Genomic DNA, 24,394 nt, shown 5'->3' with positions numbered 1-24,394 from the left:
GTTCTCGCGGCCGCGCCAGACAACCGCACACGGATGCTGTCATTTGGAGATAAGACTTTATCGTGCGCTCCGCTCCCATCTGCGGAGTTAGAACGGAACTTTCCGGTGGCGAGCTTAAGCTCCGCCCCCTTGTCCATGTCCCGCGAGCTTCCAAAATGGCGATTGAACAGGGCACGTTCGAAGTGGATTCTCTATCGCGTATTCCAGATAATATTGGGGTATGCGTCAGACTTGTCCAAGAGAGTTCTGCAGAGAGGTCTCGACTATTTCTCGCAAGGATATGTACACGGAATTGAGATTTTGGACCGAGCAGGACGCAATGTCAGAGTTACAGCGAAACATTGGCGATCGATGCAAAGAATTTTGACGCCTCACAAACTTCCAACGGATAAAATAGTGGAATCGTACTGCGCGTGTAAAGCAGGCTGAGTACTTTTTACGTGGAAAGATCACGAGTGAGTGGGTGTATTCATCGTAACGGAAGCCAGTGCTCTGTCTTAAAAGTCCAAATAGGCAAATGGACATTTCGCTTGCATGATATGGCGCATTTGCGTATCCTTAACCCGACTCTTGGGAATAAACCATTTCACACTTCATTCGGCAGGTCAGCGATACGCTAACAAAGTGAAAGTGATTCTCCTGCAATGTAGAAAGCACTGATAATAATGAAATCCAACTCTGAGAAGATACTTCTTTCTCACTCACCTTGAGTTTGTTGATGTTGTCCACATTTAGTTGTCTGTGCCCTCTTCCGCGATCCTTAACCCATTGTAGACACTTGGTCGTCTGTGTTTTAGGCTTTGGAAAATGTATCAAGCGGGCCCCTGGTATCCTACCCGGATATCTTTCATCATCATTCCCCAGGCGCATCTGATGACCATTTCCTTCGTGACATTAACTTTTCCAAGCGCACGCTACTGGCAACCGGCATTGCTTGTGGGACAATATGGCGGAAGGGGGCGTGTCAAGACAGGGTTCAAGACAATGCGGCTATCTGATTGGCTGTTATTGTACGAGTGATTGACAGCTCGGAATGATCTGTACGTAAAGTAAATGTTTTTAAGCCAGACATGTTCGGTCACAGTGGAGTTTAAAAGTAAGTATCTTTCGGCTTGTCCCTTTCGGGGTCGCCACAGCGTGTCATCTCAGATGAACGCACATATATGTTTGGCACAATTTTTAATTCTGCAAAATTTTATCCGACCGCTTGATGAATCGATGCCGTACTTTGCCAAGTGGCCAATGAGCTCTTGGTGTCATCAGCAGGTTGCAAGAGTTACAGAGAGAACTGGAACTGGCGGAGAAAGTAGATGTCCATCTTTGTACTCTAATCTGGCCTCGTGTTCTGGACTCGATGCGGCGAGAGGCCCATCGCAATAATCCTCTGTGCCTCTGCCGTAAGCTCGTGTTACAAACTTACACGCTTTGCGGTGAGGAGGGAAAAAAAAAGTCATTTTCGCTGTGGCCTGTGTCGAAATTACGCCGATCGGACCGTATTGGCCCTTTTTGGGAAGGTGCTTTAGTTGGCCTCAATTCCGTAAGGCTCTTAAGGCCGCCGGCATTAAAGACCGCTTCAGTGGACTGTCACCATAGACGGGGGGGGGGGGGGGGGGGGGGGGGGGGGGGTGACGACGACACACACGAGTGACCCGCATTTGAGTCACGTGACCGGCGGGGCTTTGGAGCTTTCAAGGGAAGATGAACCGCGTGAATCGGCCGCTAAATATGGATTTTTGTAGCGGCGACGAAAGAGTCCACAAAGAAAGAGCTGCGAATTGTTTTTCCGACCTGGCGTTCGGAATCATTCATGATTTCTTAATCACTTTTGGATTAAGGGATTTTCATATAGTGAAATATGTCGTTGCTGACATATAATACAATAATAGCGTGATGGGGCCGGAAAAGCCTGATTTGTATTTTATTTTTGTGTCATAATCAGAGGTCATTTTGCACATGCATTACTGTCATCTTCAAGAAATATGGCTTTTGAAATGATTTTCTTTGAAATGAGAAACTCCTGCTTGGCGATGGAATTTCAGGGCCGGGGAGTGGCGGTCTTCACTCGTTCACTCGCTCGCTTCGCTTCCGCCCTCTCACTTGAATTTCTGCTACTAAAACCCTGATTAGTTCTGGCTCCACTCGTTTAATCAACTGTTCCTCCCCCCTCCTCTCTGACTCCCTTCCTTGACTTTTCCTCCCCTTCAGGCCTCCCACTCCTCCTCCCCCTCTTCCTCCTCCTCTTCCTCCCTCTCCTGCCACCTCCAGCCGTGTGCGGCGGCGGCCACGGAGGAGGCGGGCTCTGGGCTGGGCCTCAGCATGTCCGTCTCTAACTCCTGCCTGATTGGCCAGGCCGCCTTGACCACGCCCACGGTGAGTGTCCAGACGTGACACGCTTTTGTGTGTGCACTTTGAGCTTTTCGAGGCTTTTTTTTATTGGTTTATTTTTTGCTGCGTCTGCTCCTGCGCCGTTCATTTTTTTGTACTCGATTGTCAATCACCGCGCTGCGTCGTGGCGCTGTTGTTTGTCGCATCAAAGCGTCCCCCAATGGCAGCACTCTTGTGTTAGACGAGGCTACGGCTTGACTAATTGAAGCCCCTCTGTAGAAGAAAGCATCGTCATTGCGGCGTTGTAACCCTTCCACCAAGGGATATTTGAAAACAGACGGTGCAGCAATACATAAAGACAGGCAGTATCACATCGTCCGTGCGCGACGCCTAATATCAGTGCGAATCGCGTCCGGCTCCATAGAACAGAATGTCAGAACGTCTATATTTTACTGCCCCAGGTGGTGAACACGTGCACACCAGAAGGAGCAGCACAATGTCCACTGAATTGAAGCAAAAAAAAAAAACCAAAACAACAGTTTCATGAATTCATTCTATTTAATGTCATTAGTGTATGGTTTTATGAAGTACATTGAGAGATAATGGAACATATTGATGGCATTTTTATTCCAATCATCTTTGATGGGGAAAGATGATTTCAGTTCTGAACGCGCTCAGTGAACGTTGTCCACACCCCTGAACTATCGACTTGTACAGTGACAAAGTGTTTTGTACTCGGTTCCTTCCCCATCAGTGACTGCGACCGGTTCTTGGTTGACCCCGCGGTCGGAGGTTCTCCCTCGGGTCGGCGGGTGGGCGCGTGTCCCTCCCGCGGAATGCCTCGGCAGATGGACCCAATGGAAAACGCATTCCTCTCGCCCCGCTCATCTTTCCACGTCGCCGTTTCTTCTCCTTCCTCCTGCTGCTCCTGTCTTTCGCCCCCCCCCCCCCCCCCCCCGGCCTCCATTGTGTCGTCCCCCCCCTTTTTTTTTTTTTTTTTTTTTTTTTCTTCATGCGTTTGTGTGGAATGTTTGCATTCCTCGCGCCCTGGGGGCGTGATGGGGGGGGCGCAACGGGGACACGCTAAGCGGAGGTGCCGTGCACGCGTCTGGTCCTTCCCGCTTGGGCGTGTCTCATGACATCATTTACAACCGAACTAACCTAACCGCTGTTTTCGGAGAAAATATATTTTTTTGTATTTTTGTATTGTCATGCTTGTATGTGATGCAGCACCCCCGCGAGCTTTAAAGCAATAGTTTTTTGAAGGTTTATAAATGGGTAACATTAATGCTAATATCCATCGGCATGACGAGCGAACATATTATATGTACTTTGAGGGAATGAATTCGGTTCAACATTTTGCTGTTTAAGTATGCAAAGTTTTGAACTAAGTCAACTTTTTTTCACCACTTGTTCGGAGAACTGTAAAAATGTGACGTTAAATAAACATTTTTGAGAGTGAGAGGGCAACAACGGATGCTAAGGAATACTTTGAAAGCAGCACCGACCGCCGGAGAAAAATTCCTTGTTTGTTTTTACACACTTTTAAAGCTGATTCTGATTCTTAAAAAAAGTGTATTTTGACATGGTTAAAAGTGTTTTCATTGTATATTTTCACCGATCATGTCTTTCTTAAATGTCATGGATCTAATATACGTGTGCTCACGGTACGTCATAATAATTTTCCGAAGAACAGAGCCTTCCCCTTCTTCTCTTCTTCTTCTTCTTCTTCTTCTTCTTCTTAAAAAAAAAACCCCATCTTACACATCTGTGTGTGTCGCATTAGTCAATGATGTGCGTGTGCTGGTATGTCCTGAAACGCAGCTGGTATGCGCGACGTGTTCACACAGGTTAGCGTTTAGGCGGACATCATTTCGGTTGGCTGCACACACACGCACACAAAACACACACGTTTTTTTTTTTTTTGAAAGAACTGCATGGAATTAATAAAGCCCGCCTCGGTCAACGCACAAAAACATCACAGTCCGTCATCATTCTGATCACCAAAAATCAATTTTGTCATTTCCACCGCGTTTGCCTTTTAAAGCCACTTTTCGGGTCGCTTTGGCAATCCCACAGCGTCCCCTGTTGACGAAGCAGACAAATTGCAAGTTTGGGGTTTTCGGCGGCAGAAGCAGCTCTTCTGTTTTGTTTTTGTTTTTTAGCTGAAGGAAGTTGAAGCGCGCAAGTTGAACACACACCTTGCAATTCAAAACATTTTTTTCCCCCTCACAGGAAATAAAATGTGACAAGTGAAACTGCGTACACTTCGAACACTGTTACAAACGTAGAGAAGGAATCAATCACCGTTGTACGCATACAAGTTCGACCTTACTTACACCTTGCAATGTTTTTTTTTTTTTTTTAATCATAAAAGTCAATTTTTGAGGAACAAGTCCTGTTTGTTCCCATTTGCGGTTATGTGGCGCAGTTGTGAAATGCAATTTGCAATTTTTAGGCTTAATTCTATCGTGACTGCTTTAGAGTGCCTCGTTGTTGCGCCCCTCCCTCTCCCCCCCGGAAAAAAGCCCCCACCCAGTGGCGTATACTCCAGTCACCAAAGGCTTTCGGTGCATATATTTCTGCTTGTGGTTGTGTCATAAAAAATATGCCAAACAAAAAGCATCCATTTTCTTCCCCCCAGGTTGTGGTCAAAATACTAAATCAATAAATCAATAGGTAATCAAATACCGCGAGTATTTGATTGACAGTTGAGAGCATTCAGTAGACCCGCCCACAATGTTTGAAATTGGAGCGAGAAGCCAGCTTTGCAGTTTTTTTTTTTTTTTTTTAAATTATTATAACTTGAACAATAGTGTTCCTGTTTGGTCGCGACTATTTTCCATGACTCCCAATTTGAAATTCATGATTTAAACATGTTGTTGTCAGTATGTTGTGAAATTTAAAAAAACAATTATACGTGACAATGTAGGAGCGGTTGCGTGTGTAGCGGTGAGGCGATGATCCATTTCTCTGACGCGTCCTCGCGTTGACACTCTTCAACGCCATCCAGGGCGTCCGCCTCTCGCTTCTCTTTCCTCCGTCTGTTTTTCAAGCGATCTGATCTCTTGACTTTGTTTTCTTCTTCCTCCTCCTCCTGTTTTCTCGCTTCCGCTCTTCCCCGACGATGCCCGCCTCCCCGCAGAGCGTGGACCAGGCCGCCTCGAGCGACGCCGCCGCTCCCGACGGCGGCGGGGGAGGGCCCGGGCCCGGGCCCGGGCCCGGGGGCTCGCCGTCCCGCTCGGCCGCCTCCGCGGCGGCCTGTCCTCCCTCCGGGTCGTCTCTCGCCGACTCTCTTCACGTGGTGAGGACGGGTGTCGAACGCGTTGTGGACGTTGGCGGAGTGGGGAGGGGCTTGTTAGATTTTTGTGTGTACGAAGAAGAAGAAGAAGAAGAAGAAAAAAAATATGACCCGTTCACTTGCTGAAATCATGTTCATGATCCCTCAGGCTGTGTTCGGAGTCATTCACAAATTCCCAACTCCATAATCGTTACTTAAGGATCCGCGATATTTGTGATATACAGGCCATGAAAGCGTTTTCCCAAACGCTCACTTAAAATGAAAATAAAACACAGATTTTTAATAATATTCCGTAGGACTTGACCTCAGCGGCTGTCAAGAAATGAGAAATGATCCTACGATATCACCGGGGGAGCAAAAAGAATTACCGCGTCTGCACATAAGAAGCAAAACGGGCTTGTTTATGTTTATTTTGAAAATTGGCTGGCAGACGTACATAAAACAATTACAGTCAATAGTTATTTTTATGGAATGAACGTCTGTTAGCTAAAGGTGTGTATGTATAATATACATCATAGATGGGCTAAAGGGTAGAAGACTGACTTTCTCTTCCTCTTGCTATTAATTATGAAGGATTTTTTTCTAGTCGACCTCGCTGCTCCTGTACAGCGAAGTATTACACAAAAGGCCTGCGACTCGAAAGTCGAACGTGCCTGTATTGTGTTTAAAAAAAAAAAAAAAAAAAAAAAACCAGCAACATCAAATCGATTAAAAACAGTTTTTGGTGGACAGACGCAGTCATTCACGTCATTACTGTTGTGTCATTACAACTTAACGGATCCTCTTCAGGTGGTTCACGTTCCCCGATAAATATTTACGGGTAATAAATAAATCAATTATAATAACATCACGCTGTGGACTCGGCTAAAAGCCTGATCGCAAATAGTGAAAATCTGCAAATCATTTACGCTCCTTATCACGGGCAATTTCTTGAAAAAAAAAATCCTTCAATAGATGAATTTACAAAAAAAAAATGAGTCTATTATTATTAGTCTATAAATTAGTCATTACTTTATGGCTTTGTGTGTTTCTCAAGTTATATTAAGGTCATTTTCTCACTGGAACCCACTGAGTTTGTCTCTCGTGCTGAAAATGAAACGGCAATCATTTTTCAAAACTAAAGTTTGGGAAGTTATTGGAAAATCGTTGACTACTTTTCAAGGTTTTTACTGTGGGGAACATCATGGGGGGTTGGGCGACAGCCATGTCGTGGATTGGGACTGAGTCCGAACACAGCCCCTCACTCGTCGTCCAGGCGCACGTTTTTTTTCTGTTCTGCATGCACTCTAGTGACACCTGGTGGTCGGGTTGATGCAGCGCCGGGACCAAAATCACCCCACCCCCCACACGAGCCTTTTCACGCTGCCTCACGTCTCGGTTTCTCCCCCCTCCCGTAGAGCGAGAGCGCAAATGACGAGGGCGGGGAGGGCGAGTACGTCAACTTGTACTCGTCCAGCCGGGCCAATGGCGAGCTGCCTCTCGGCCTCAGAGTAAGTAGCGCTCGGGTCCGGAGAAGGTCTTTGCCTGCGCCGTCGCTTCAGGGCGCAAAGTCCAACCGGAACGGCGTGGCCGTTTCTTCCGCTTTCGCCAGTCTTTGCGTTTTGCCAGGCGTCAAAACGGAATTTTTTTTTTTGGGTGGTGGTTGGGGGGGGGTGACATTTTTTTTTTTTTTTTTTTTTTTTTTGGGGTGTTGTAGCAGGTCGTATCGGTGCCGCAAAAGAAGTGGGATCACGTCTGTGTGGAAAGGAATAACGCAGCCCAAACAAATTCAACACCAATTTTACATATACAATATAATATAGAGGATTCCATAAATGAAAGTATTACCTCAATAATGACGAGATTACTATGTATCATCCCAGTCACAACAAAAGGTTATCCCAATAAAGACAGTTTTCTGATCATCCCACTTCTTTTCCCGCACCGACATTACCTCGGAAAGCGGACCTTTTGCCGACCCTTTTCCAGGTGTGGCGTGCTTGAACTCCTGAAGCGACGGCTTCGCCACGTCATCGTCGCGATGGCGGCTTCGCCACGTCATCGTCGCGATGGCGGCTTCGCCACGTCATCGTCGCGATGGCGGCTTCGACGCTTTTCCCTCCCAGGCCGCTCGTCACGGCCGCCTTTGCTGCTAACTGTGTTAACCTCCTAGCTAACACCCCCCCCCCCAAAAAAAAAAAAAAGAGGATAAAAGACATGTAATAATGGTGTTTTGCAGTGACCCCGCCCCCCCGTTGGTGTTTGTGGTTGTCGTCATTTTTCTCTTTGGTGTTTGGGCTGAACCGTGCATCATTCGTTCTTTCCGATTTAAATGCAACATTTGTGGAAACTGTGACTCATTACTATAAATCTGACAAAAAACTTGCAAAAAATTTGACTCGTATCAAAAATCCAACATTGACAATCAAACTTCCACATTCAGTTAAATGTTAAAAATCACGCTCAGTCCTGTGGGCTGTTTTTCAATTTTTCAAATTTTGACGATCCCAAAATACATTTACAAAAACGTTTTAGATTTTTTGTCGGAAAATGAAATCAAATAATGAGTGACTTTGCCAATCGACTGGAAAGAAGAAATGACCCACGGCTTGTGAGTCGCCTCTGGTGTCGGGTTAGTACTGCCCGGTTTGTGTACTGCCGCATGCAGCGTTGGCGTTTTGTGTAAACCGGACACACCCGCGGGTGTTTGTCGTCGTACGTGGGGTGTCCTGCGGTGGCGTCCTCCTGCTTTTAGGTGGCATCTAATGTCGTCGTTTTTTGTGACGGCCGCATCGACTCGGTCTATACTAAATTGTGTTGTACGGAATGTCCCCCCCCCCAAAAAAAAAAAAAAAAAACCCAACAAATTTCAAGGGTCCGTGACGCGTGTTTGAACATTTCTTTGCCTTTCCATCAGGAAAGCATCGCCGATGGAATGCTGCAAGACCCCGCCCCTCCCGTGCCGTCCACCAATAGCAAAGAGGCGATGGAAGTGGAAAGGTAAAAGGTCAAATGTTCAATTACAACAATAACAAAGTTCCTCATTTAAATTCCGATTCGTGTCAGTCGTTAACAAGTCATTTAGTCTTGTATAAAGTTGTGCTGTTACAACCCTTTTCAAATATCATGCAAAAAATTATCCATCCATTCATTTTCTTAGCCACTTATCCTCACCAGGGCCATTAGAGTGCTGGAGCCTATCCCAGCCATCTTCAGGCAGGAGGCGGGGTCCATCCTGAACTGGTTGTCAGCCAATCGCAGGGCACCTAGAGACAAACAACCAATCGCAATCACATTCACACCTACGGGCAATTTCGAGTGTCCAATTAACTTTGCATGATTTTGGGATGTGGGTGGGTGGAAACCGGAGTGCCCCGAGAAAAGCCACGCATGCACGTGCAGAACATGCAAATGGGATTTGAACCCCAGTCCTCAGAACTGTGTGGCCAACGCTCGAACCAATTGCACCCCCGTGCCGCCGAGACTAAATCATATAAGATGAAATTGCGCTCTGTCCTCAGAATATTTTAACTTTTTCTCAGAAAATCTGCTCCCTAACCCTAACCCTAACCCTCAACATAGGAAATTCTAATTGCACATAAGGAATGTTACATTTTAAGCTTGTGAGAATAAAGTTGGAAGATGAAAAAAAAAAAAAATGGTGTGAATAATTTCATAAGCACAAAACGTTTTTTTGTTTTTTTACAGTAAATATTTTCTGGGTGAAAAGATGGGACTTTACGTCATATAACATATCAAATAAAATTCTCCTTTTCTCAGAAAAAGCGCTTTTGTCAGAATGAGAAGACATTTCTCCACAGAGCAAAAATGATTGTGGTGGTTTATTAAATGTGTCCTATTTTTCCATGCCTGCTTTGATGCCAACTTTTTTTTTTTTTTTGTAGGCGGCAAAAGTCTGCAGAGTTAGCGGAGGACAGCGAGCAGGACGTTGACGAGCTTTCCCTCATCGATCACAAGGAGATCATGAGCAGGATAACACGAAAACAGGAAGTAAGACGAGCGAAACCTTTTTGTTTTTCTTTTTTTGAATCTTTTTCTCTCTTCCTCGCTTTCTGTTTTTAGCCACGGAAGCTGGCGTCGCGCCGGCTTTATTTGATCCCCTGAGCTCAGCGCGGGCCCAAAAGTCACTTTGGGTCACTGGCAAAGTTGTTGCCGTCCATGGAAACGGGCGCATCGAAACATATTAAAAAGAATAAATTCTTTCACTGAAATGAGAAAATGAGAGAAAAAGCCAGAACTGAAAGCGCATTTTCTGTTTGCAAAAACAAATCGTGTGCGGTTGGTTTCTATTTGCCTGTGCATGCCCTGCGAATACATAAATATGTAATCCGGTATTTACCTATTGGGCAAGTGAATCCAAATCTCACTTGCCCCATCCGAAAGCCCACTTGCCATCGCTTTCGACAAATATTACATGCTTTTATAGACACTGTCGATAATCCTTACATCATATAAAATATATCATATTATCGTTTACTCCGTTGCTTAATGCATCCATTTGACCAAAAAATAAATAAAACAATAAAAACATAAATCTAAATTTAAAAAAGTATGGTAAAGGTTTGGCACAATAACAAATGACTAACATATAAAATGACTAAATACTAAATCGCGACATTGAACAAATGACCAGTAAATTTTAAAGAATATGGCAAAAGGTTGGCATAATAACAAATGACTAACAAATAAAATGACCAAATAATGACTTAAAATACTAAATCATATTTTTATTGATAGTCATCTTGCTCAGCACAACTGTGAATTGCCAATCAGTGTGTAATTTCAAAGACGCATAATAATTTACAACACTGAGCGGATGCAGCCTTCAACAATATGTCGGCCGGTTTTCACTTTTGTGTGTCTCCGTTTCATCATAATATATACTAACGATTAATTATGTCATGTCAAAATATTATTGTCATCGATGACAGCACTTATCATTTGTATAAAAAAAAAATATATATATATAATAACTACGTCAGACTTTCTTACCTCAGATTTTCCTTGAGTGTATTTCGACGTACGACTATTCTGTCTCTATCTGCACGAGGCGGCCGTGACGCCGCGGAAGAAGGCAGCTCATTGGCTCGTTCGGTCGACCTCCGGCGAATCAGGAACTGTCGACTCAGACGCAATAATTTTTGAATAAATGCGAACTTACGATATTTCTGTGAAAAGTCCCATTCGGTTGACTGTATTTTCACTTTTGTCACGGGATGTTTTTTATTCCCCTTGCAGAATGACGACGGGCCGGATGTGCGCGCCGGATCGGGAGATATTTTATTGGTCCACGCCACGGAGACGGACCGCAAAGGTAGCGACGGATTTTGCCGTCTCGCCGCGCGTCGCTGGCACTAACTCATCCCCCCCCGCAGATCTGGTTTTGTACTGTGAAGCCTTTTTGACGACGTACAGGACGTTCATAAGCCCCGAGGACCTCATCAAGAAGCTACACTACAGATATCCTCTTCGCCGTTTGCCGAAGCTGAAAAGTGGCCCGTTTTTATTTCATTTGTTAATATTTTCCTTTTGCGCTGATGTATTTCTTTCCCAATCGTGCCGACAAAGTCAATCATCATTTTGGAAATGACCACACCGGACACACGTTAGTTAGCTGCAGGAGTGAAGGATCAACTCGCGTACTCAACGCTGCGTGTCTCATCCTCACAAGTGGCGTCCATCTCTGTGATTCATCTTGACCTCGTGTAGCTGAGAAAAAGTGAAGAATTATTATTTTAAATACTACAACTGAAGGCGCACGCAACAATTCTCCTTTAATCATCATCAATATTATTAGTATTATTATTGTTTGTTTTTGTTCAGTGTCGTTTTGACCTTCCTTGACCACAAAGCACATACACGAGCTTTTGCCACAGTCCAGACACGTTCAAGAAGCGAGTCAGCAAGAACACCTTCTTTGTGTTGGTGCGTGTGGTGGACGAGCTCTGGTGAGTAAACCGCAGTCGGTGCGAAACCTTTCAGGTCCTGCGATTTTGGCTGAATCCAATTTGACCTTCCGGTGATCTTCTTGTTCATTAAGCAGCTCACATATTGACGTCAGATTTAGATTTCAGTTCTACATGTCCGACAATAAGCTGGTACGGGCCGAAGGTCGTTGCCCTGGCGTTTTAAACGCCGTCACTCCACCTGAACCGTGCAAATGGAGCTTTTTGTTGATTGGAAGAGTGCTTCTGTCATCAATATTAATTTTTTCATACATTTTATTTATGGGAGGGCTACATTTTCCAACGAAAATCGGTATTCGAAAGGTCAGATCAGCTGACCCACGACGCGCTCTGTTGTGAATTCCCACGCTGTCAAAAAAAACCCGCAAATAACGTCATGCAGCTGGCCCACCCATGACCCGTTTTGTCATTGTCGATTCGAACACCCCCTGAAAAAAGCCGGAAATAACATTTTGCGCGCACCGCAAGCAAGTGACCTACCCACGACCCGTTTTTTTGCAGCTACAGATGCGCTCCCAGCCTAGCGTATTCTACTACCAAAGGATACATTTTCAGCAAAAAAATGAATATTTCTTAAATGATTTTATTATATAAAATATTGAAACTGTACACGCAATTTGTTATCAGGAAAAGCTAAAAAAAAAAAAAAAAAAAGCCAAATTTTTTGGGCTTGGGACGCATCATTTCTTTTTCCATTCATTTTAATGGGGAACATGGATTCGGTTTTCGAAGAAATCACTTCTGGGACCGTTTTCTGGAACGGATTGCGGTCGAGAACCGAGGCATCGCTGCACTCATTCCATTCGACTTTGTGGCAACCGAGAGACTGGAGGCGTCACAGAAAGACATCCGAGTAGCTGTCTTGAAAGTGCAGCTTTTGACGTCGGCTGACGCCAGGTGTTGTCTTCCCTGCCGCCAGCCTGGTGGAGCTGACGGAGGACATCCTGAAGCAGCTGATGGACCTGGTCTTCACGCTGGTCTGCAACGGGGAGCTGAGCTTGGCCCGGGTCCTGCGCAAGAACATCCTGGACAAGGTGGAGCAGAAGAAGCTGCTGCGCTACACCAACTCGCTCAAGCCGCTCGCCGCCCGAGGCGTCTCGGCGAGGTACGTCGACCCCCCCGCGACCCCGCCGCGCCCTCGCTTAAACGCGATGGTTTGGTGTCGTCCCGCCAGGCCCGGAACGCTGCACGACTTCCGCAGTCACGAGATCGCCGACCAGCTCACGCTTCTCGACGCCGAGCTCTTCTACAAAATTGAGGTCGGGCAGCGGAGCGCGCCGCGCGCCGGGCGGCCTGGTCGTCCCGACGACGCTTGACCGAACGGATGCTGATTTGTTGTGTCAGATTCCGGAGGTGCTGCTTTGGGCCAAGGAGCAGAACGAAGAGAAGAGTCCGAACCTGACGCAGTTCACGGAGCACTTTAACAACATGAGCTACTGGTGAGGCTCCGAGAAAAGTCGCGGCGGGCCGTCGCTTCCTGCGGGCTTTTAACGCAGTGCTGTCGCTGTCCCCCAGGGTGCGCTCTCTCATCATTCAGCAAGAAAAAGCCCAAGACCGAGAGAAGCTGCTGCTCAAGTTCATCAAGATCATGAAGGTGCGACGTGCACGTGGTGAGCCCTTTTCCGCTTTTTCTGAAACCGCCTCCTCTCGTTGGCGCAGCACTTAAGAAAGTTGAACAACTTCAACTCGTACTTGGCCATCTTGTCCGCCTTGGACTCGGCGCCCATCCGGAGGCTGGAGTGGCAGAAGCAGACGTCGGAGGTCAGCGACCCGACCGAGACGCAGAAGTTATCGTGCGGCGACGTTTGAATATTTTGCCACTTTTTCAGGGATTGGAGGAATATTGCACGTTGATCGACAGCTCGTCGTCCTTCCGGGCTTACCGGGCCGCCCTGGCCGAAGTGGAGCCGCCCTGCATCCCGTACTTGTGAGTGCCGTTCGCCTCGACGCCTGAATTGTTTTTGTTTTGTTTTTTTTAAGCGCTGCGTGCGCCCCGCTTCCACGCAGGGGTCTCATCTTGCAGGACCTGACCTTCGTCCACCTGGGCAACCCCGACCTCATCGACGGCAAAGTCAACTTCTCCAAGCGATGGCAGCAGTTCAACATCCTGGACAGCATGCGGCGCTTCCAGCAAGTGTACGCAACCGCTCGCCGCAATTACCTTAACCCAACCGAAACAGGAGTCGAGCATCTAAACGAGCGCTCGGCGGTCGGGCCAATTATTGTTTGGCGAGGCTCCCCAGACGCACGTACGTTGAACCTGTGAGGTGAAAATGCGCCACATGAGGAAAAATAATATCGTAATTCCGGTTCTAAGCCTCACCCAGGTCGTTTGTTAAGGAAATACCATTTGGTACATACATACGCGGCGTATGTCGGTAAAAGCCGCAAGTGCCCACATTGAAACGCGAGATCTTTACAAAGAGTTTCACGCCAACGCTAATGCTAGCGACCAAACCAACTTTGGCCAAGTCTAATGTTTTACAGGTCCATTTTTTGACAGTGACTGAGTAAAACCAAATGCAAAGAGATTGTGAAATAAGCGTTTTAAGAATACTTTGTATTATTATTGCCGTAATTTCCGCCCTATAAGCCGCAACTTTTTTCCACGCGCTTTCAACCCTGCGGTTTATGCAGCTAATTTGTGCATTTTTTTCCCCTAACGGCCCCAAGGGGCCACTTGAGCAGAAAACGTAAGAGCAAGACCGGTGGAATATATGCGCCGAGGAAGTGACTTTTACTGGTACGGCCCTCAGTGATTTTTACCGGTATGTTTTTTTTTTTTAACCGGGCCTGTTAGCATTAAACTCTGTGTACCGTCTTTTCTTTGTAAATATCTTCTTTGAATGCGAGTTTTCAATGTGGGCGCTAGCGTTAGCTTTTACACGGGTGCGGCCCATGTATGTACCAAACGGTATTTCCTTTACAAACGACCTGGGTGAGGCTTAGAACCGGGAGCGCTCTGTAGCCCCGGAATTACGGTAGTTTCAGGAGCGATGGGTCAAAATAAGATGTTCATTTGGCATGGAAAAGTTCAATTGAATGAGAATTTAGATTTAAAATGCATTCGCTTGCTTCTTGAGTGGAACTTGTAAGAGGGAGCACGTACGATTTCTTCGAAGTTTTCTTTAGAAGTTAGGAAGTGACTGACGAGCGCTAAAGCTAATTTTATGAGCAAAAGTCATCGGTCAAAAGGAAAGAATCCACCCTTTACTTTACTTACAGCATCTTAGTAGGGGACCTTCTCTGGCTCGTCTTCTTGCTATGAATGATGCCGCATTAATTTCTGCATTTCTGCTGCGTTGAAGAAACCTGACAATTGATTTGACTTCCCAGTATAATATTAACTAAAAAAAGGTCTTCCGGCGGGATTCTGCGTTTGTGGCTTTGATGTTTTCTCCCCCATTTGCAGCCACTACGAGCTGAAACGCAACGACGACATCGTGTCCTTCTTCAACGACTTCAGCGACCACCTGGCCGAGGAGGCGCTGTGGGAGCTCTCGCTGAAAATCAAGCCGCGGAACATCGCCCGACGCAAGACGGAGCGGGACGAGAAGACTTAAGCGGCGCGCTCGCCCCGAACTAACAGACAAAAACTAAACAAAACAAAAAAAGACACGACCTCCAACTGTGCTTGAATGACACTAACTTGGCCACTTGGACGGAACCGCTTTTGACTTCGGCGGAAGCTGACAGGAGAACGATTAGCGCCGGCGTGAGCGACGTTTACGAGGAGCCGCGCCCGGCCGGGAGACTTTTTCGTACTGGACGGGAGCGGACGCGCAAAGGTGGGGGGAAAAAAAAAGTCTGCTTTCTCTCTCTCTCTCTCTCTCTCTGTTTTAAAGTGGAAACGGTCGGCCGAGGGGTGTGACACCAAGGTGAGAAGGTCCATTACTCCTTCCATTTCAAAAAAGAAAAAAACAAAAAAATTTTTTGACGATAATACTGTATATCGTCGCCGTCTGGCGGAATCGTAGCGTCTCCTAAAATGGCTACTTTTCAGGAAATGACCAAACGCATGGAAATAAATATGTGCCACCGGGATATGAATTGGAAATGTGAAGCGATCGCATTTTCAAGATTTGTATTTCAGTGTAACTTTTCATTGTTAACAATTCAACGTCTAAATTCAGCGTTAGGAATAGGAAGGCAAGGTTACTTCAGGTCAGAAGCGAACAGCCGCCCAATCGCAGTTGCGTTTTCTTAGTCACGTGCCGTCACATGCAAAGAAAGCCTAACTGCGATTGGCTGGCTGTTCGCTTCTGACCTGAAGTAACCCTGCCTGGTGGCACAGACGGTGAATTTTAGATGACGGTTGAATTGTTAACAATGAAAAGTCACATTGAAAAACTTAACATTACATATATTACATTGAAAAAAAATGACACTGAAATACAACAATTGAAAATGTGATCACATTCAAATCCCGGCGGCAAAACGCCGCATCGTTCAACATCATCGCCCCCGAAATCATCTTCAATCTGGAATTGAATTCACTAATCGATGACGTATCAGTCGGTGGTCACGGCAACCCTTGGAGCGAAAACTTTCGCAATGCTCTTTGGACGCGGTAAATTTCACGAGGTGCTGACTGAGCAGTACGGCGGGGGGGAGGGGGATGATTCTGCACGCAAGTCTACTACCTTCTTGGCTGACTCGCTTCCTCCTCCGCCGAAACAAAAGTGCCCGACGCAAATGGATCCAACCTCACTCGTGTGGCAAAAAAACTTTCGCGCGTGAGGCGACGGTCATGCTGCGCGACTCCCGCATCCTGAGCTGAAGGGAAGGCCGACTTTTAAGTGTCCAAGAGGGTTCCGAGTTTTGGCTTCGGGATACCCGCAAAACGATAGTTAGCGGGGGGGGGGAGATAGCATCTGTTTGCAAAAAAAAAAAAAAGTGAAATTGACCATATTTGGATATGCAGGGTTTGCGCCAGACAGCGACGATAAAAAAAATATATAGACTACTCGCAAAACGTTTTCTGGATATTGTTTTTTTTTTTCAGGTGAAATTTACGGATGAACCCAAAATGCGCTAGAACCTTCCACAGGTGACCTCAATTTGACCTTTTGTACACATTTTCCACTGTCCAATTGGTCAATGTCGTTTTGCAACGAGGAGCTGATTGCCAACGTTCATAACTGCTTTTTGATCCATAAATCTATTTTTGAGGACTTCCCCGCATCTTTCTGTGACTCTTCCAGTCTTTCTGTAGCTCAGCGGCCACTTTGCACCGGTGGGGATTCAAACTAAGGTCGCAGCAAGTGAATTATTTCCAGGAACACGTATTCTACTATCGCATCAATTCACCGGATAAAAGCATGTTTTGCATTATCAAACAAAAATAAGGGTATTGTTTTTGTCCACTTACGAACATTCCCATGGGAGTTTCTGTGACTTTGAGTGTGCACGGCTTTAAAAGGGGCGGGGCCCGGCCAGGTGAGCGGCGAGGGCGTTACGTAGCTCGCTGTCGAGTTGTGGTCATCGGCAGCTTGTGTAAGAATATGGGGCGCGGGTTATTATTATTATTATTATGATGAGGTTTTGAACAGGATTTCTCACTGCGTCAAAGTCTGTCTATGGCGGGGGGGATACAGAAATTGCAAGAGTCACGGAAATTAATTTAGCGCGCAAGTACAAAAAGGTACTGAAACGTTGAAAAGTTTTTCATTTTAGTTCACGTTCATCCAAATTTCACCCCGAAGCTCGCTATGCCTTACTTTTCCGGAGTAGGGTGCCCCCCACCCTCAGGACAGCAGCGCCACCTACTGTGAGCTTCTGCGTCGAAGGGGGGAAAGGTTTGCTCGCTCGTGTAAGAATCACGTGTGGTTATGAAATGTATTATATATACACACACACACGCCGCTCCTTTTGTTCTCGAAAAGGACGTTTGTGCTTAGGAGGAGGAGAACTTGGCCGGCTTTCCCGCGGGCGCCGTACGTGCGCCCCCCCCCACCCCACCCCCCCAAAAAAATGACGGTAAGAGAAATGACTTCAAGATGCTGTGATCTGTCATGTCATGGTGTGGTGTGGTCACGTGTATAAAAAGAAAAATGCAAACAAAAACACAATCATGTCATGTTCCGGGGGGGGGGTGTAAAACGAACGAAGTCGTTTGTCATTCCAAAGTGTAAATCATTTCCTTTTGTCTTTGGGAGACCAGTCACGAGTCACAATGTGCCCTCAATAAAAACGAACAGCTGTTTCTAACACGTGACATCAACATATTTTATTAGCATCGTCATCTGTTATTGACACGCAGGCGCAAAAATAACACGGTAAGTGACTAAGGCGTTAAATAATGATTTAAAACAAGCACTGTCTCACTGTAGGTTATAACTTGAAATATATCAATCAATATGAATCGAGATCAGTGCGGGGGGGGGGGGCGTTATGAGAACAACAAGGTTGCAAAATTCTGAAGCATTTACGCAACTCAAAAGTCATATCAAATGAACGTAGTGACTCACATAAAAGATGCTACGCTTCAATTAATACAGAGCTGCGCTCTCTATGCTAACCGCGAGGGCTACGAACGCCTCGCCATGTGTTTTATTTCCCTCAAATAGTGAGAAGATGCTACGCTGTGATTATTTCCCACGCGTGTTGTCGGAAAGTTTCCAATTTGGAACATTTCCCAAGACCACCCGGTTTTTCCTCTTAAAATTCCCGAAAACTTACCAAAGCTTTCGCGCCGGATACGCGTGGGGCAGCAAAAATTCCAAAACCGAATCAAATGAGGTCTTTGGGAATAGCGGCGGGAGCTCCGGGACCGTCGCGGCCGCTAGTGGGGTCGCGTGCTGGGCTCCAGCGGCGCCCGCTTGCCGGCGTTCTGCAGGTCGCACTCGCCCGTCAGGGCCCGCTTCAGGCTGCGGCCCTGGCCGTTGACGGGCCCCCGCTGCCACTTGCAGATGTCGCCGTTGAGGATGTCCTGGATGTGCTGCACGATCAGGTTGATGGCCACTGCGGGTGAGCAAAAGCGCTTCAGTTCCTCGGGCCGGACCGGTGCCGTCCGCATTTTTTTTTTTTTTTTTTTCAAGTCTTTAGTCCGACCGTAGGAAGCGAGTCTCACCCATGTTGTCAACTCCCCTGGGGATGATGACGTCCACATACTTTTTGGTCTAAAAGGAAGAGAAAGGGGGAGAAAAAAAAGCGTAGCATCGGATAAAAGTGGTGCGCCGGCGCCAACGCTTACGGGCAGACAGAACTCCTCGAAGGCGGGCTTGACGAAGGTGGTGTACTGCGACAGGATCTGCTCCAGGTCGCGGCCTCGCGTCATGTCGCGGAGCACTGCCGGAGCAAAAAAAAAAAAAAAAAAAAACGACGAGCTCGACAACAATCCGGACGAGAGACGAGAACCGCGACCGCGTACCTCTGCGGGAGAGCCGCACGTCGGAGTCGGTGTCCACGAAGAGCTTCATGTGGAACATGTCTCGCACTTTCTGCAGGTAGAAGACCAGGATGCCCTCCAAGAGGACCACGTCTGCGGGGTAGACCGTGATCCTCTCGTCCAACCTGAACCCAAAGACGGACAGACTCAAAAAATGAAAACCAGACGCGTTTCCCGAAAACGGTTTCTGGGGTTAGCGCCTGATGAATTTCCTCGAATTCCGGCCTCCGCTCAAACAGATCGAGTGTGTTTGACCAAATGTCACATAGAAATCGCAACGTGCTGGATTTCCGGAATTCTTCCCGTATTGGAGATCTTCTTGTCAGCCAAAGTAGAAGAATGTGAGACGACGAGACGATCTTGCAACACTATTGGTAGGTTTCAACTTTTGCTTACGACGACGGGAGTTGTTTTTGCTTTTGGTCGACTTTCGTGGCGCGACGTGAAGAGCGCTCACCTGGAATGCGTGACAAAATCGTACGTGGGCACTTGCACCACCCTCCCCTCCACGATGTCCTTCAGCGTTTTGTACATCAGCTCGTTGTCGAAGGCTTCTGCAAGACACAAACGACGACCCCATTTGACCACCACAGAGTCCTGAATTGCCTCAAATAACGACCTCCACTCTAGTAGATTTCACACCATCCATTCTCTACCGCTTCTCCGGGTCAGGTCGCAAGGGAAGTAGCTTCAGCAGGGATTCCAGGACTTCCCTTTCCCCAGCCACTTCTTGCAGTTCTTCCCGAGGCGTTCCCAAGCCAGCCGAGAGACGTAGTCTCTCCAGGGTGTCCTGGAGTCTGTTTCCGGGGTCTCTTTCCGGTGAGACATGTCCGGAACACTTGACCAGGGAGGCGTCCGGATGAGATGGCTCCTCTGAATGCGGAGCAGCACCTCTACTCTGAGCCCCTCCCTGATGACCAAGCTTCTCACCCGTTCTCTAAGGGAGAGCCCGGAGACTCACATACTCAGGAAACTCATATCGGCCGCTTGTATCCAGGATCTTGTTCTTTCGGTCACGACCCACAGCTCATGCCCATAAGTGAGGGGAGGAACGTAGATTGGTAAATTTAGAGCTTCACCTTTCAACTTAGCTCCCTCTTTACCACAACGGACCGATGCAAAGTCCGCAACGCTGCAGACGCTACACCGATCCGTCTGTCGATCTCTCGCCCCATTATTCCCTCACTCGTAAACAAGACCCCAAGATAATTGGAACTCCTCCACTTGGGGGCAGGACCTCATCCCCCGACCCGGAGAGGGCACGCCACCCTTTTCGGTCTCGGATTCGGAGGTCCTGATTCTCGTCCCAGCCGCTTCACAGTCGGCTGCGGCTGCATCACACCACGAGATACTTCAACAAAAAGCACCTTCTGACCAACGAAAATCCTCCGCCGTTGCGTAGTCCCCGAAATAGCGAGCTCCTTTCCGACGGGCGGCTTTCGTACCCGGGTGATCGAAGTTGTACTGGCCCTTGAGCGCTTTGGCCTTCTGCTCGGCGGTGAGGACGCGGTAGAAGCAGTCCTGGCTGATGATGGCCACTTTCCTCTGGTGGTGGTCCACCTTGTTCTGGCCCAGCAGCTCCATGATCTTGGCGCACACGGTCGACTGGGATACCCCACAAAAAAAAAAAAAAAAAAAACATCGAGGAGGTACAGTTATCATTATAATAATAATCATTTTTACATCCAGAACACACAACTCACAAAATGTGTGTTATATAATGAACACTTTGCTATGTACACTGCAGTTCAGTACATATTTAGATGTCGAGTGCAATAAATAAGCAACGATTAATACGTTTACTTTTCCTGTACTTATACTGTAATTGATACATGATGAATTGATAGTTGTACTTCATTTGCTTTTCAGAAAAAAAGGATCGAGTTGTTGGCCACTCTCCAATTTCACAACTGTAATACTAATTACATTCGATGCATATTTCTTTGTTCGTGAAGCACTTGAACACAACCACAGTTGGAAGAAAAGCGTATTGTAAAGATAAACAAACTTTTTACTAAATTTAACACGTCATAAACACAGATGCATTCAAATGCCGAGTTGAAAGCCCCAAAATAAAAGTGCCTTTTGAGGACGAGTTTTGAAAACAAATGAATATGGGAATTACATACGTCATTAAAACCACAATGACTGTTAACATTGATAAAGTGATTAAACTTATGATAAGTGGACTCCAGATGTACCTAATGTTCTGTCCTCCGGTTCGTGGCATCGCTTTAAATTCAATTAGCGAAGCAAGGATTTAAATTGAAAACAAGATCAATTAAAAAAAAACAGATATGATAATAAAGGAGAATGATATCACATGTAATAATAACAGTGTTATAATCACGCGGGCGGAGCACCTGACTTGACAGTCGGGGCGATGCTAACCGGGCTAATGCTAACGCAGCCGCTTCGACGAACCTTCCCGCTGGCGGTCCCCCCGCTGACGCCGATGAGGAACGGCCGGTGGTGCGGCCTGTCCCCGGCCTCCTCCGCGGCTGCGAGGGCCTCCATCGCAGTCCGAACAAGAGAAGGGTTGTTTGGAGGGGGGGGGGGGGGGGAACGATAGACGGCACGAGCTAACCTGCTGCTAGCCAAACTACGGTCCTTCCGAAATTGAACATTTACAATAAAGTTAAAGGGGGGGAAAAAAAAAAACAGGTCCCAATCTCGCGAGAAGTGATGAGATCATGTCAATGTCACGTGCTTTTTTTTTTTTAAATCCCTGAAAACTTTATTAAAATTAACAGTTGTTATATATATTTCACGCGAATGACAAAAGTGCAAATTTAGTTGTCAGCACTACGTGATCTTTTAAAGGAAAACGCTTTTATTTCGTTGGAAGTCAAAAACTAGCAGGGGAAGAAGCAAAACCTGACAGTTGTGAGCTTCTGAGTTTGGAATGTTCTCCCAGTGATTATGTGAATTCTCTCCGTCCGGGCAGTCTGGATTCCTCCAACATTCCGCCCCAAAACAGAACAAACAAAATCTAAAAGACTCTTAAATTGTCAATTAATGCGAGTATGATTGCGAACACTTTTTTTTTTTTTGTCCAGATACGTCTGCGCCTCTGCCAAAATCTGCTGAATGAGCTCCTGCTCCCCCTGCAACCTCAACGAGGACGAGTGGTTCTTATCAAAAATGACCAGGTGACCGAATCATGCACATGTTCATGTGTCCTTGTCCGTGTCTTTGTTGGGTGTTTCCTGGTGAGGAGGACTACGCGGCAGTTCCTCCTGGGTCAGGACGACTTGGAGCGCGTCGCCTCCTTCCAGCCTCTTCACCGTCTCCCCTTTGGCAGCCAGGATCTCCTCGATGTTCCTGACAACGTTCACGGGCAGCACATCGAGTAAAACTCAACCACTTTGTTGCAGGATGGACAATGAAACTCCGAGAGACGCATTTTAAGGTATGGAATGTTCATAAATTCATAACTATGATCACTAGAACTGCTCTGAACTGAGGCATTACATTGCAGACTCACCCACAATAGGGAAACAAATCTGCATTATGGAAACAAGAAAATGTTTTAGTAATACAGTATAGTAGTTAATAATAATAATAATAATAGTTCTAGCCTAACGGGACAAGCCGAAAGGAAAAGAAGTATAGTTCTAGCACTCTAAAGTGGTTTACACCAACATATTAAAACAAAAAAAAAAATAACCCACTTTCTAAAGTATTCTTTGGCACCAAATACATTTACTTTGCTTTATTTGCTGCATATTTTCCAGGAGATCTCAGAGGTACCCAGCACGACTACATTGACGGCATAAAACTCGAGATTTTTACCCGGATTGTAAAGCGTAACAACCCATGAACAAACTGCAGTACATAAAGAAGGCCGGTTAACGATGAAAGAATATCGTTCACTGTGCTGTCATTTAACTAAAGTACGATTTCATAAGTCCTATTTTATGATCATGCCAGTCCCAACGCACCTCTTCCCTTCCAGATCAGAGAACCAGCCCAGATTGTCGGCGATGATGTGGTGATTCTTGCAGCCCGCGCACGTCACGATCACGACCCCGTTGTGATAGGCCTGCTTGGAGATCTTCTGAGTGGATCTGCTGCTGCACACCTACAAAAACAAAAAACAAACAAAAAAAACACTTCCAATTCATTTTAAGACGCTCAAGTAGTAAAGTTAGAATTTCAGTAAAAGAAAAACACCTCTGGGTCCTAAATATAAAACAAAGTAAAAGTAGCAAAACTAAGTTCTTTTGCATAACAATATTAATGTTGAGGTTGCTTGTTATATAATAATCAAGAAATTTAAGAACTAGTTCAGGAAATTGTGAGGAATTTTCTCAAATTCAGTTTACAGCTATTGAAAAAAAAAAAAAATAACCTTGGAGAACCAAGATGAAGATGGGCCCTTTAACTCTAGAGAGTCCATGGGGTCACATATTTAAAAGAGGATTTGGAGGTCTTGGGTTCTCTAGAATTAATTGATTAAAAAAAAAAAAAAAACAACCAACCAAGCAGTACCTTGCAAGTGTACACCAGGTGGTAATGTGTTGACTGGACTTTCCCAACAGCCTCACTCGAAAAGCATCTCCAAGTGGCCTGCTGTACCCTTTTCGAGTCTTCCTGAAGACGACCAGCAGGACGCGGGCCTACACTGGAGCGGCTCGTTGCAGGGTGGCGGCTGCGGTGATAAAACCCGGCAAACGACGAACGACATCGGGAAAAGTGTGAGAAAGTCACAATCGATCTCGACATTTGGAGCGACTGGTGCAGCGCCATGGCAGTCACGTTGTTTACCTTTTTGGGCGTCGCGTTTTCATGACGTCACTGGCTATAGTCACGTATGCTTCCAGTAAAGATAAACAAATATTTGTTGTTTTTTTTAAACTACAAGTAATTCTTTTAGTTAGTATTAAGTTTTGCGGACGACGCAAATTACGCGACACGTATTGTTTCCACGAGAGTAAACGTAAAAGTAAATAATAATAATTAAATGGAAAAATTGTATCCGTTGTTTTTTACGTTTTTCACCAAGATATATTTTTTAGTGTCTGTGTGAATGTGAGTCTTTAACTTTGTACACTTTGTAGGTTGTCACTGTGAAGTTCAGTCCATTGATCTTTGTTAATATCCGGGGCGGATGTGCCACATCCAATATGACGGACCCACGGACGTATTCCAATCACGGCGACCTAGCACTCGCGTGATATCGATCTCAACATTTATCACGAACGTAAATGCGTTTGAATCAAAGGGAGGGACGTTGCTGATGTGAAAATAATAATAATACTAATAATATTAAACTAGTTTACAACTCGTGCGTGTCTTTGCGTCTTGGTAACGTCACAGCGTGTGTGCTTCCTGTCCACTTCTGGTGAGAAGTCGTGTAAAAGTGAAGCCAGGTTGGAATCGACACGTAAAACCACAAACAAAACAAAC

The 24,394-nt window shown here is 46.2% G+C and overlaps 3 protein-coding genes across 12 annotated transcripts in view; 1 reads left to right on the top strand and 2 right to left on the bottom strand.

The window, feature by feature from the left end:
- Positions 1-17,681, top strand: part of rapgef1b (Rap guanine nucleotide exchange factor (GEF) 1b) — a 51,149-nt gene extending 33,468 nt beyond the window's left edge. For 4 of the 7 annotated variants that reach the window (XM_061847712.1, XM_061847706.1, XM_061847707.1 and 1 more), the window contains exons 11-25: positions 2,206-2,370; positions 7,024-7,116; positions 8,523-8,605; positions 9,511-9,616; positions 10,865-10,940; positions 11,002-11,089; positions 11,485-11,574; positions 12,512-12,697; positions 12,767-12,851; positions 12,937-13,031; positions 13,108-13,186; positions 13,252-13,353; positions 13,422-13,519; positions 13,600-13,728; positions 15,005-17,681. In XM_061847712.1, the coding sequence (XP_061703696.1) occupies positions 2,206-2,370; positions 7,024-7,116; positions 8,523-8,605; positions 9,511-9,616; positions 10,865-10,940; positions 11,002-11,089; positions 11,485-11,574; positions 12,512-12,697; positions 12,767-12,851; positions 12,937-13,031; positions 13,108-13,186; positions 13,252-13,353; positions 13,422-13,519; positions 13,600-13,728; positions 15,005-15,155 (1,626 nt within the window). In that variant the 3' untranslated portion in view covers positions 15,156-17,681. The remainder of the gene's footprint in view (positions 1-2,205; positions 2,371-7,023; positions 7,117-8,522; positions 8,606-9,510; positions 9,617-10,864; positions 10,941-11,001; positions 11,090-11,484; positions 11,575-12,511; positions 12,698-12,766; positions 12,852-12,936; positions 13,032-13,107; positions 13,187-13,251; positions 13,354-13,421; positions 13,520-13,599; positions 13,729-15,004) is intronic. The other 3 variants (XM_061847709.1, XM_061847708.1, XM_061847711.1) reach the window with 3 other exon arrangements.
- A 114-nt stretch (positions 17,682-17,795) lies between these two features.
- On the bottom strand, positions 17,796-21,622 carry uck1 (uridine-cytidine kinase 1). Of its 3 annotated transcripts, none has more exons than XM_061847717.1 (7): positions 21,374-21,622; positions 20,428-20,587; positions 19,440-19,536; positions 18,965-19,107; positions 18,788-18,882; positions 18,665-18,713; positions 17,796-18,555 (listed from the first exon to the last, which is right to left on the bottom strand). In XM_061847717.1, the coding sequence occupies exons 1-7, from the start codon at positions 21,497-21,499 to the stop codon at positions 18,377-18,379; spliced, it is 849 nt and encodes a 282-aa protein (XP_061703701.1). In that variant the 5' UTR covers positions 21,500-21,622; the 3' UTR covers positions 17,796-18,376. The 3 variants fall into 3 exon arrangements, with proteins under 3 accessions (XP_061703701.1, XP_061703702.1, XP_061703703.1); XM_061847718.1 differs by having other exon boundaries at positions 21,407-21,622; XM_061847719.1 differs by lacking the exon at positions 21,374-21,622 and adding an exon at positions 20,815-20,933.
- Positions 21,623-21,753: 131 nt separating this feature from the next.
- Positions 21,754-23,918, bottom strand: dnlz (DNL-type zinc finger). 2 transcript variants are annotated; one of them, XM_061847721.1, is made up of 4 exons: positions 23,753-23,918; positions 23,477-23,636; positions 22,927-23,066; positions 21,754-22,306 (listed from the first exon to the last, which is right to left on the bottom strand). In XM_061847721.1, exons 1-4 carry the CDS (start codon positions 23,773-23,775, stop codon positions 22,156-22,158), a joined length of 474 nt encoding a protein of 157 aa, XP_061703705.1. In that variant the 5' UTR covers positions 23,776-23,918; the 3' UTR covers positions 21,754-22,155. The 2 variants fall into 2 exon arrangements, with proteins under 2 accessions (XP_061703705.1, XP_061703704.1); XM_061847720.1 differs by lacking the exon at positions 23,753-23,918 and having other exon boundaries at positions 21,778-22,306; positions 23,477-23,746.
- Between the last annotated feature and the right edge of the window lie 476 nt (positions 23,919-24,394).

Source organism: Syngnathoides biaculeatus, chromosome 17 (genome assembly GCF_019802595.1).
Source record: "Syngnathoides biaculeatus isolate LvHL_M chromosome 17, ASM1980259v1, whole genome shotgun sequence".
NCBI classification, from domain to species: domain Eukaryota; kingdom Metazoa; phylum Chordata; class Actinopteri; order Syngnathiformes; family Syngnathidae; genus Syngnathoides; species Syngnathoides biaculeatus.
Note: the sequence above shows the minus strand (reverse complement) of the source record. Positions and strands in the feature narration are given on the sequence as shown.